The sequence below is a fragment of the Ursus americanus genome, chromosome 10 (genome assembly GCF_024610735.1).
Source record: "Ursus americanus isolate L20-20 chromosome 10, mUrsAme1.1.p, whole genome shotgun sequence".
Taxonomy (NCBI): Eukaryota; Metazoa; Chordata; class Mammalia; order Carnivora; family Ursidae; genus Ursus; species Ursus americanus.
In genome coordinates this window covers 35,526,312-35,539,207 of record NC_142136.1, presented here as the reverse complement: position 1 = coordinate 35,539,207, position 12,896 = coordinate 35,526,312, and the positions used below count along the sequence as shown (strand labels likewise).

Genomic DNA, 12,896 nt, shown 5'->3' with positions numbered 1-12,896 from the left:
TTAATTCTACTTCACAACACCATCTCTTGTTTCCCAGTAACCAGATATGCCGCAAAAACATAGCTCCTTAAACCAGGGTCCTGCTGCTTTGATAATCAGGCCCTAGCCTACCTTTTTTCCTATTTCATACCATCATTGAGAGTTCAGGCAAAATGAGCCACGTGCCATTTTGAAAAGAAAAAAAAAAATATATATATATATATATATACATATATATATATATGTATATATACATATGTAACTTCAATTCATACTATCTACCTTTGCTTCTATCACAAGATTTTATCATAATGTCTCCCCTTACCACAATAATTTTGAAAATTATTAAAATGTTTTAAATGAATGTGAGCCCTGCTAATGTTTAGAACAGCGGTTTTATGCCTTCTAATTCTCTTAATGTGTCACATTATATCAGTATTTATTCCCTCATCTAATTCTTTTCCACTTGGACCATGAGCTTCTGGAAGGCTAAGACATCTTATTCATGAGTTTATTCTCCAGAGACACAGCTGATACTTGTACACTGAGAAACATTCAATAAATGTTTGCTAAATTGGCAAACTTATTTGAATGCACTAAATATAACACAGTGCAAAGGCCATTAGAAAATGTCAACATAGTAGATCAGGAAGAAAAAGCCTCAAAAAGTAGTCATTTCCATAACTCTAAGTATCTTCATTGTCCTTTTCAGCTAAGTTTGTTAAGTCCACATTAAATGTTCTGTGAAGATTTCAATATTAAAGTGATACATTTTAAGGAGAAAAGAGTTATTTCAACCCATACTTTCCTAAAGGAAAGAATATAAGAGTCTATTTCCCTTTCTAGGGACATTAAAAAATTCTTATTTTTTAATGGACATTAAAAAATTCTTATTTGATAATTAATAACGTCTTTGGTCGTCTCCCAAGCTCATTCCATTGACTATTTATTTTTATAAGCTTATTAAGAACTTGTAGAAGAGAATAGGGTATATGTTACATATATACATTTGTGACTCTGTGACAAATGAAAAGGTAGTCTGATTTTTCCCTGTTAGATAATCATTCAACTGAGAAAGTAAAAGATACAAACTAAGTACTTTTTAAGCTTTAAATTTTATATTCAAATTCTAAAATTCACAAGACATCAACAAAGCTATAATTCTTTTACTGTACCTGTATATGCAAATTGGACAAGGTCCCAGAGGGCATTGGGGTCTATGCCTTCCATCTTGATCTCCTCTTGCTTGGCTTCACAAACGTCACTTGTAAACATGGCAGCAAAATAGTCGGAGACTGAGCTCAGAACAAGCCTGAAAGAGTCATAAATACTTTACATAAATGTAAAGTAGCAAATGCTAAGTGTCAATAAGAATGCAGCACAGCGGCACCTGGGTGGCTCAGTCAGTTTAGCGTCTGACTCTTGGTTTCTGCTCAGGTCATGATCTCAGGGTCATGAGATGGAGCCCTGTGTCAGCTCTACACTCAGTGTGGAGTCTGCTTAAGACTCTCTGTGCCCCTCCCACCCTGCTCTCTCTCTCTCTCTCTCTCTCTCTCTCTGTCTAAAATAAATAAATAAATCTTAAAAAAAAAAAAAAAGAATGCAGTATAGAGGTACTGTATCTATCTACCTATCATCTATGTATTTTTGTATCCATCTATCATCTATCTATCAATCTGTTTATTACCTTATAGATTGTACTTTTCAAAACTGAGTTAGGAAATTTTGTTCCACCTTTGGTCACAGAACATTCTCCTATGATTTTAAATACATATTTTTTTCTCTCACACTTAGTTCTCCCATCCTTTTGGATAGGAATCCGATTTTATTTCTGTCTATATACTCACTTTTTACCACACTATCTACTAAAGACTCTGATTATCTCCCACTGAATTAATGGTGCATCTATATTAAGAATTTGAGTCCTGAATCTAAACTTACCTGTCTCTGAGATTCTTATTGGTTTTTGCTTATTTGCCTCTTCTTGTGACAATATAATATTCGTTTTAATATTGTGAATCTAAATATGTCTTTATAACCATATGAGGCAAGTCCTCCATCTTTTTTTTTTAACTATTAGTGAAGTTTTATTCTTCATATAAAGTTTAAAGTAAGTTTGTTAAGTTCTTCGAATAAGTTAAATGGAATTTTAATTAAAGATGCACTGAATTTCTGATTTTATTTTTGGTGATTGTTGGTATATTTATAATATAAAATCATCTAACACAAAAGTACAAAATATTTCTCTATGTATTCAGGATATCCTGTCTGCTTTCTATTCAAATTTTGAAGTTTTCCCTAAAATTGGCTTGTATATTTTTGGTTGATTTCTTCATACTTTACAGTTTTGTTGGCATTATGTGCAGTAACTTCTTAAAAAATTATATTTTTTGTTGGTTTTTTGGTTTAAAATTCATTAGTTGAAACTATCATAAATCCATGTTTTATCTGGCACACTTACTGAATTATCTTACTAGTTCTTTGGACTCTGCTATTTTTTTTTTTTCCTAGGTAGATGATTATATCACCTGCAAATAATCTCATTTTGCTTTACTGTTTATTTTCTATAACTCTTTTTCTTTTTATTTTCTTAAAACCTCATCCAGGACTTCCAGTGTTCCAGTGTTGAACAGTCACTGTGCCAGGGGGGGAGAAAATTTGTGTTTTTCTCTATCTTCAAAGGAACACATCTGAAGATTCTCCTTTTAGTAAGATATTTGCTGATTGTATTGGTATGTAACCTTTACCATGTCAGAAAGACCCCTTTAATTTCTAGCTTTGCTAACCACTGTTAAAATATATGGGTGTTAAAATTCATAAAAGGCCTTTTATCTCAATCAAAATTATCTTTAGGATTTTCTATTTATAATCACAAGAGAGATGAACCTATAATTTTCTTTTGTTGTATTTTCTTTTCTGACTTTTGAATTAATATATAGCTTCATAAAATGAGGTGGCATCTTCAACTCTTTTTAATTTTGTATAATGACTTAAAGAAAAAAGCAATTAATTTTTCCCTTAAGGTGTTCCAGAACTAACCTGAAAAAATATCTTGGTTTGACTATTTTGAGAAAAGGTGACATGATCGCATTTTAATTATTTAATAAACTACATGGCTTATTTTTGTGCTCTATTTCTTCATTATCAACTTTTGCATTTCACATTTTAAAAATTTATCAATTTTATCTCCATTCTAAAATTTATTGATATATATTAATTTAGATAAAATTATGTTTAGCTTTAATTCTACATATGTATATTCTCTATTTGTTCTTTTGGGTGAATCTTTTCATTGTCTTTTTTAAAAAAGTCTCATTCCTTAACATTATAACTACATCTTTTTTGCATATAGATTAATGTATTTCTTTAAGTGGTTGTTCTTGAGTAAGGATCAGAATATTTCTTTTTTGGGGCGCCTGGGTGGCACAGCAGTTAAGCGTCTGCCTTCGGCTCAGGGCGTGATCCCGGTGTTGTGGGATCGAGCCCCACATCAGGCTCCTCTGCTATGAGCCTGCTTCTTCCTCTCCCACTCCCCCTGCTTGTGTTCCCTCTCTCGCTGGCTGTCTCTATATCTGTCGAATAAATAAATAAAATCTTAAAAAAAAAAAAAAAAGAATATTTCTTTTTCTGTAAAGAGGCAGATATTACATATTATATATGCCTAAAATATGTATATATATATATATATATATATATATATATATATATATATAGTCTGTCATATACTTCCCTTTCAAAAAAAAAGTTCAATTGATTAAAAATGCAAAAATAACTTTTAGCTCATGATCTATACAAAATAAGCCACACACCAGATTTTGCCCCTGCACAGAAGTTTGCTGATTCCATCTAGAGATAACAATATTGATCTTTAACTAGTAAGAGTATCATCAAATAAAAGTATACTACTTCATGAATATTATTAGAGCCTTACAACAGCATAATTCAGCTTACTGAATCCTGATCAATCAAGAATTTTTTAAAAGAAGAACATATATGTGAAAGTAAAAATTTATTTTATATTTATCTCCTTCTTCACCTTTTCTGGGGCTCTACTCATTCCTGAAGAAGTAGACTTCTATCTGGTATCAATACCCTTCAACTGGAAGAAATTTCTTTAGTATTTCTTGTACTGCAGGTCTGACGACAATAAATTCTCCCAGTTTTCATTTATCTAAAAAGGTCTTTATTTAGCTGCATTGAAAATATCTTTAAAAAGTTATTTTCACTTGATATAGAATTCTAGCCTTTGGGACTAAAAAAGTAATATTCTATTATAATCTAGGCTCCAATGTCTCTAACAGAAAATCAGCTCTCATTCTTATAATTGTTTTCCTGAATTACTATGTCCTTTATATCTCTTTGTTACTTTTTTCCCCTCTTTATCTTAGGATTTTAGCAGTTTGACAATGATATGCTTACGTGTGGTTACTTGGAATTTCCTCTGATTATGGTTTTCTGAGCTTCCTAGAGCAGTGGATGGATCTTTTTTGATCAAATTTAGAAAGTTACCTGCAAATAATTCCTATTTTTTTTTCATCCAATTCACTCTCTCTTTCTAGGACTCTAATTACATACACGTTTCAGTAATTGACAGAACCTCACAGGTTGTTGGGTCTTAGTTCATTTTCTTTTAACCTTTTTCTACTCTGTGTTTTACCGTAGATGAATTGTAGTCGCTTGAATTTTTCCAAATCTCTCTTAATATTCCCATTGCTTAATTCATTATATTCATCTTTTCCTACCAATATTTTATTTTTCATAGTTGTTTAATGCCCTTTCCTGATAATTTTAGCACCTGGATCATCTCTAGGTTGGTTTCCACTGACTGATTTCACTCTTGACAATGGATTACATTCTTCTGTTTTTTCCCCCTGTATTGCAACTTTCAGTTGTATAATGGTCATTATTAAAAAAAAAAAAAAAAAAAAAAAAAAGTTGAGGCTAAGAAGGGAGTGTCATTCTCATTTTTAGTTATTTAATTTTTTTCCTGTTTATGCCACAGGTTTCTGACAGCGTTAAAGAAAAGGTATAAATACTTCATTTTCTGATGATTTATTGTCATTTTAAGGGGAATGAAGATTTTTCATGTACTTAAAAATCCTAAATGGAGGGTCGCTTGGGTCATTCAGTGGGCTGGGTGTCCAACTTTTGATTTCGGCTTAGGTCATGATCAAGCCTGCATCGGGCTCTGTACTCAGCTAGAGTCAGTGTGTCTCTCTTCCTTCCCCTGCTTATGCTCTTTCACTCTCTCTAAAATAAATAAATAAATAAAAACCAGAAAATCCTAAGTGGAAATAGAAATTTCAAAAACACTGAGTAAAATTTTTGACGATATATTCTGATTTCAAAGAAATAGAGAACTGTAAAAAAAAAGTGCATTGTTGTTAAGAGGTGTGTTTTTCATAGTTGTTTACATTAGAAATTCTGAAACTTCTTTCTGTTTAAAATAGGTTAGAGGAAATTTAGTACATTCTTGAAGATCACCAGAGAAAGGTTACTCATTAATGGGAAATGGAATTACAAATATGGAAATGGAGACTAAAATAAATACTATGACACTGGATTGAAATCAGACATGTCAGTGTAAATTTACAGTTCTTAATTTAAAAAAATAGAAATACTGTGTGTACTTGTGTGTACAAGTGTATGTACATTAAGGGATCCTTGGAAAAAGAACAGACCACAGGGCTGAAACAGGGAAAGCAAGAAACAAGCCTGGAACATCTTTTGTTCTAGAAAGTGAGGAAATGCTCAAAAAGGGATGGGGGATATGTCAAAAGAACCAAATATGATGCTTACATCTTTAAGCTAAACAAGGGTAAACTTTGGATGCACTTTTCTTTTTTTTTCTCTTTAAAGATTTATTTATTTCTTTTAGACACCAAAAGAGAGTGTGCAAGGGGAGGGGCAGAGGGAGAGGGAGGGAGAGTCCGAAGCCGACTCCACACTGAGCGCAAAGCCTGACATGGGGCTCAATCTTACGACCCTGAGATCAGGACCTGAGCCAAAACCAAGAGTCAGATGCTTAACCAATTGCATCACCCAGGGGCCACAGGATGCACTTTTCTTTTTAAGAACATTGTAAGGGGAAAATGAAGAATAAAGGTCAACACAGGGCATTGTTATCTAAAAGTTTTCATAGTTTTCAAATCCAGAGATATTCTTTTTCAATTATTTATTTTGTAATTTTATCTGCTTTATATCTTATTTCTCTATAAGTGAAGGGTGTGGTAAAAGCTAACTTCAACAAAGAGAGACATTCCTTTTTTTAACTGAAAAAAAAAGTTTAACTCAATATAAATTTTATGCATTTAAAGGGTACTTTATGGGATCCATGATTTTAGCTATCCTATTAATATTAATGCCTAGGGTGGAAATATGTTCCATATTTAAAGTTATGAATTTGTTACACATATAATTGAGCCATTAGTAACTAAACATGTTATTTCTTTATATCCTCAAAATTTGACAAAATGAAGATAGAGATATCTTCAAATATTTATTACACACCAATTAGAACAGTGTCAAATTCAGTTTTATCAAAAAGAACTAAATATAACATTATATGCTATGAAAATAAGCTGTCATAAACCAGAGAGATATATATCATTCCTAGAGCACAAGAAGTATATTGATATAAAGTTAACCAGTTTAATCTCACACACAGAAAGGCTTTATTTGTAACAGGGAGACAGCCATATAGAGGAAAATATGTAACCTGTAGAATTCAATCTTAATTACATGAAATCTTCTCAAACAACTATAACATACAAAGTATGTTCTATTCTTTCATTCAGTAATGGAAGCGCAAACAAGTTTATACTGCATTTAGGTTAAGTGACACATGAGATGGGAATTAGATTTTGGAGGAGGAATTTAATGCATAACAGAAAGTAATATCTTTATATGTACATATATAAATACTATTAATGCAAGGGAAGCAAGAGCAGAAAATGCATAAATATGTGAATGCATGCAGCCATTCTGGAAAATCTCTCATTGAGGTCATCACAAGTTTATTTCCTTCCAAATCTATTAAACTTTTCTAGCCCTACTCCAATTTATTGGCAGTGTTTGACATTATTGACCTCCTCCTCTTCTTTAAATCCCTTTTTAGCTAAGGCAGTACAGACTTTGTTATCTCAGCTTACCTCTGATTCATTGACTTCCCTCTCTACTCTTACTTCTTGACCCTCTCATTGCTCTAGGTTTTTTCTCAGACCTCTAAATTTTTCCCTCTAACACTTACTGTTTCAGAATCATCCTTGAGCATGGCCTTAATTATTACCATGATGGTGGTTTTAAATCTTGCCATGTATTTTGAATGCCTACAGAAACTGCTCACCAAATAGCCCAGTAGTATTTCAGGATGCTCTAAACTAAACTCAGTCTTCCCTGTGAGATTCTTTTTTTTCATTTTTACTTCTCTGTTACTAATGGGTGCACCACCAATGTATTGAACTTTCAGAGTAGTTCATTATTTATGTCTCTTTCTCTTTCATTGCCTATCTCGAATATGACACAAAATCCATCCTTTTGAATTGGACTTTGTGGTTACTCTAGCCAGACCCGCTTTCTGAGGCACAACTATGCCCCCCGTGCCAGTGATATCCTCTAACTTGTCCCAGCTATCCCTTCCCTTGAATCCCCACTTGGCCCAATAGGAGCTGCCTCCCTGAGAGTTTATGTGTTCTGCTCCTCTTACCTCATCCCCTGACCACCACAACCTTCCCCTACTGTCACCTGTGAGTGGGCCTAATGGCAATGAATAATAAAAGCAGAGTGTAAAATGCTGTTTATTTCTTCAAAGTATGACTAACTCTGCAGCAAGTCATGCTCCAGAGCTTCTTGGAGTTAAAGATGAAGCGCGGCTCTAGCGGATGGCTACAACTTTGATTTGCTCCTGCCTCTGCCCTATCCTTTTCCCTTTCTTCTGAGGACGCTTTTTAATAAACCACACATACTTGAATTCCAGTCTCCAGCTCTAGTTCCAGGAAAACTTACTTATGACATGGTTCTCCAAAATATTTCTCACTTCATTCCTTTCTCTATGCTTACATAGTACTCAGTTCATGCCTGGATTAACTCTAACAGCTTCCTAGACCATTAACTCGCTTTTGCTGGCCCATTTTTTAAACATTTTCTAAAGTGGTCCCATTTTTCAGAGTTATCTTTGCAAATTATGATAGGCAGTCTATTGTAGTTGTTAATACATTATTTCTACAGAACTGCCTGGGTTTGAATTCTGTTTCTACCTCTTAATAACTTGGGTGAATGTCTTAATTTCTCCATTTCTCCATTTTCTACTCTGTAAGAAATGGGTGGGGAAAATAAGGATTTCCTTCCTTTTTAGGACAAAATGGATTAGTATATTCCAACAAGGCCTGGCACATAACCAACACAGTGAATGTTAACTAGCATTATTTTTATTATTGACTTAACTATGCTACTCCCCTCTTCAGGAACTTACATGAACTTCTAATTTTGCATATGATTTCAAATCCGAATTTCTCTACTGGTTTTCAAAATCTGTCATAATCATTCTTGTCCTACTTTTACAGTTTAATTTCCCAGGATTTCCAATACAATGACTCCACTTTAACTAAGCCAGTATCTCATAATTTTCACAAATTCTTTACTTCTCTATTTTTTCCCTATTATTCTCAGTATCTAAAATAACACACTTGTTTTTTTTCCACGAGGCTGACTGCAAAGACAATTTCTCTGAAAAACCGCTCATTTCCTTATTTGATTATCTCTTGCATTTGGAATCAAAACCATATATTTTTATTGCAATTATAATGTAATATATAATCACTATTACAATTTTCTTAATTGTCCTATGGGTTATTCTTTCCTCCTCAAGATTATTGCAAACTTCGTGTGGAAAAGTGTCATGTTTTATAATCCCTTTACATCATCCACAGGGAATAGACCAAGGCATACATGTTTGATATACATTTGTTTTATGCAAGGAAAGATGCTTGATGTACTGCTGAATATTAGTAGTAGGTATAAGGAGGACATTAAAATGATACCTAAATGATGGGGAAACAAGTGAAACAAAGGTTTTTCAGCTTCTCTTATCTTCCCCTCTCCCAGTTATATCAAGTTAAAACATATATACAATATAACTAGAACAAAAACAAAGGGTTTTATAGAGAGCCCTTTAACAGTCATAATCTATTAGTTTAAGTAGGGATTGATTTGAAAGTTTTGAATGATGAGATAATAATAAGAAATTAAATATACATGACTTTATGAATGGATATTTAGTGAATGCTTATAAGATCAGCATTCAGTTTCTTTCCTGAAGGAGCAGTAGATCTTAATGTAAATTGTTTCTTTTTTCATTATTTGAAATTATTATAATAGCCCCATGTTCCAGTGCTAATGATGGTAACATCATATATATTTTGCCCAAAGGCAATATTCTTCTGCGCTAATCAAATTATAACAAAATAACTTCAAAATCCATTCTCATGTTACTAGTGCTAAGATGATTATTTGTTTAAAGTAAAGAGCTAATCTTGCATTAATTACTATCACTTTACTGTGCAAAAAGTGTAAATAAGGATGTTCAATGTATTGGCAATTACTAAAAACCACACTTGCCTTTTTCCAGTGCCCCATAAATGTTTTCCCACATATTTGTTGATGTATGTTTAACTTAGAATCACTATTATATAAATTACTTATAAAATAGATAGTACTAAAGTCTTAAGTCATGGTGTAAAGAAAATATAAATCCTTATTTGCATGAATTTAGCAGACAGCCTTAGGCTAAAATTTTCTTGTCACATTTAAGGAAAATATAGATGGTTGACAATAATTACTTGCTTTAATATCTGCTACCTATACAAAATATTTAAATGTTCAGAGTGATATGTATGAAATGTTTTAGAATAATTTAAAGCAACAAGCAATTTTATTTCTTAGTCATCTGGATTCTTATAAAATAACTTGTATAATAAAATTATTTAGAAAATAATATTAACAATCTAGATTTAAAAAGTAACAAAGAAAACGATATAGAATATAATTAACATGGGTGAATTTCTCAGTACATTGGTTAAAATTTCTTCAAATGAGAAATATTAAATTACTACAAATATAAAGCTATAAAATAAGACTATGTAAATGACATGAAACACTGCTCTTTTAAAATATTAATGAGCATTTGATGTGCTAATATACTTTTGAGTTGATTGAGTCCCTTTATCTTCTTAAACACACACATATACATATATATAATATACACATAATTATTTAACCAGTTTATAAGTTAAATGAAGTAAATTTAGTTACACTCTCAAATTAAGAATACCTCTTACAATAGAATTTTATCTAGATGTTATTTAGATGATAGTTCAGGATAATTTACATATTTGCCACACATATTACAACACTGAATATCTCAATAATAATGACTATTTGTTAATGGCTTTCTTGCCAATAATAATGCCATGTCATAGAAATACCTGAAAATGCATATGAATACTATATTATTAAAATTGTTGCTATAGTTAGCTGATATTTTGAACCCTACCAGACCTACATTAGTTATTCAATGTTAAATGTTCCCTCCTATGCATTTCTAGTGTATCAAATTCACTTTCATATTTTAATATTGCTGTCATAGTAGAAATATAGCTTAATTCTTCAGGAATGTTTTTAATAGTCAGCACTTACATATATATTTTCTAAATAATAAAATTTAAATTAAAAATACAGGAAAGAGGAGTACATTGAAAATATTTTTTATATGTTGATAACTTACCCTTTCTACCAATTCATTAGCAATAATAGTATTAAACAACATACATCAAGGTACCCTAAGGCTATTTGCCTATATATTCAACTATTTAAAATAATAAAATAATAAGTATCAAAATTAAATTAAAATTCTTTTCTCAATTACAATTTCAAAATAAAAAATAGAAAAACAAGTAAAAACACAACATCAAATTTAATGAATTTTCGTAAGTAAACTGATAAGAAATTCATGCACAAAATAACTAGATGTTTAGTTCATGTAACTTAGAATTATAAATCATAAATATATAAGGAATGTTTAAAAGTGTATTAGCTTTCAAATATATTGGACCCTAAGAATAATGTTAGTATGTTACAAATTTTTCAAAAATTAATAAATGGAAAATAAAGATGTCAACATGAAATACTTTGAATTTCCTAGTTGAAACAAATACTATATACCCAAGATAACCTAATTTCCTTTTAATTTTGGCAGAAACATATATTTCCTTTCAGATCTTAGGTACATTCTCCTAAGTCAAAATGGATTTCATCTTAGTGTGATCACGAATCTCATAAAATGGACTATTTATCAACCCTAGGTAGAGGAAGTTTTATTTTTGAAGTATTTATATTTACTTTATTTATCGAAAGAGATTACTTAAAATGGCATTATAATTCTCCCCCCAAAAGAAACAAAGAGTAAAAGAAAAATAATGCAAGCTCCCTTAAAAATGTGGATTCTCAACTACTATAGATTTAGCTATGATTATTTGACAAAGCTTATTAGGATACCTTTATATTACAATTTCAAATTCTGCAAATTTACCTGTATGCTTCATCTTTTGTTTTTTGCATTTAAATCATAGCACTATAAAACATGTGTTAATAGATGGAATATAAAGTTATTCCCGCTGTTCTTATTGGAAAATCTTAACTTTCATTCACAGTTTTTTGATCATCTAATCTCTGAGCCTGACAACATTTGAGAGCATAACAATTACTTAATGGATAAACACATGGAAACACACAAACACAATATTTTTATAATGAACTATCACACATATCATATATATTATATGATAAAATACTTGGAAATTCACAACAAAATATCAAAATCAAAACATCTCGAATTGCATTTGAACCCTTTTCTTTCTTCCATGAATCAAAGGCTTGAAATCTTGCGTTCTTTAACACAGGGATCAGCAAACCATGGCCCATGGACCAAGTCTGGCCTGCCGCCTATTGCACAGCCCACAAGCTAAGAACAGATTTGACATTTCTAATGGTGGGAAAAATCAAAGGATGAATATATTCCATGGCACGTGAAAAGTATATGAAATTCAAATCCCAGTACCCATTAATAATGTTTTATTGTACCAAACACAAAAAATGGATTCTTAGTTCTCCAATCATAGATTTGCATTCTACACACCAGACTATCACTTCTAAACATATGGATGCACGTATCCAACAAAGACAGATGACTATACCTGTGTGCAGGTATCTTTCGGTTCCCGACAATCAGAATAACATCACAGAGTTGCTGTTGTTTCAAGTAACTTTCCATTTTTCTGAAGGTTTGCTCAGCATGGTGAACAGCCTGATAGAATTCTTCAGAGCTACTGGAGTCCATATCACTTTGAGGTGTCAATGAATGGCTAGCTGCTGTCAGCCTACAAATCACACACAAAAAAGATGGTGTTTATAAAGTTCTATGAATTGTCCAAAACAATGCACAGAGTTTTAGAGTTATATTTATAGGGAAAATCAGTGCATGTCTCCTTATGTTAATCATTATTAATAAAAGTCAGAAAAATCTACTTTGGGTGAAATAATTTGCTCTAGGAAGCAATAAATGAATTGTTAATTATCTTTTTTCTAGTTTTAAAATGATTTAAAAGGTAGGTTATCTATATTTAGTAGGACATTAAGTTAAAAAACCTGAAAAAGTAACAGAAATAGTAAATTACTGACATGCCTCTTCTAAAATTGATTACTAATAAAATGTTAATTTAATTCATTTGAAATTGAGGTAGATCATCTAATTATACTATTCTAAATTATGATTCCTCTGAGGTTATAGTAAACGTTCCTTTACCGAAGTAGGTGATTTTCATGATGAGAAATTATGAAACTTGGTTTGTAAAAAAGATTGGCAA

At 31.5% G+C, this 12,896-nt stretch overlaps 1 protein-coding gene across 1 annotated transcript in view; it reads right to left on the bottom strand.

Annotated features, from left to right (window-relative positions):
- KLHL1 (kelch like family member 1) overlaps positions 1–12,406 on the bottom strand; it is a 231,920-nt gene extending 219,514 nt beyond the window's left edge. Inside the window, exons 1-2 of the mRNA XM_045811015.2 lie at positions 12,228–12,406; positions 1,155–1,291 (exon numbers count right to left, since the gene is read on the bottom strand). Coding sequence (XP_045666971.1) covers positions 1,155–1,291; positions 12,228–12,370 — 280 coding nt within the window. The 5' untranslated portion in view covers positions 12,371–12,406. The remainder of the gene's footprint in view (positions 1–1,154; positions 1,292–12,227) is intronic.
- Between the last annotated feature and the right edge of the window lie 490 nt (positions 12,407–12,896).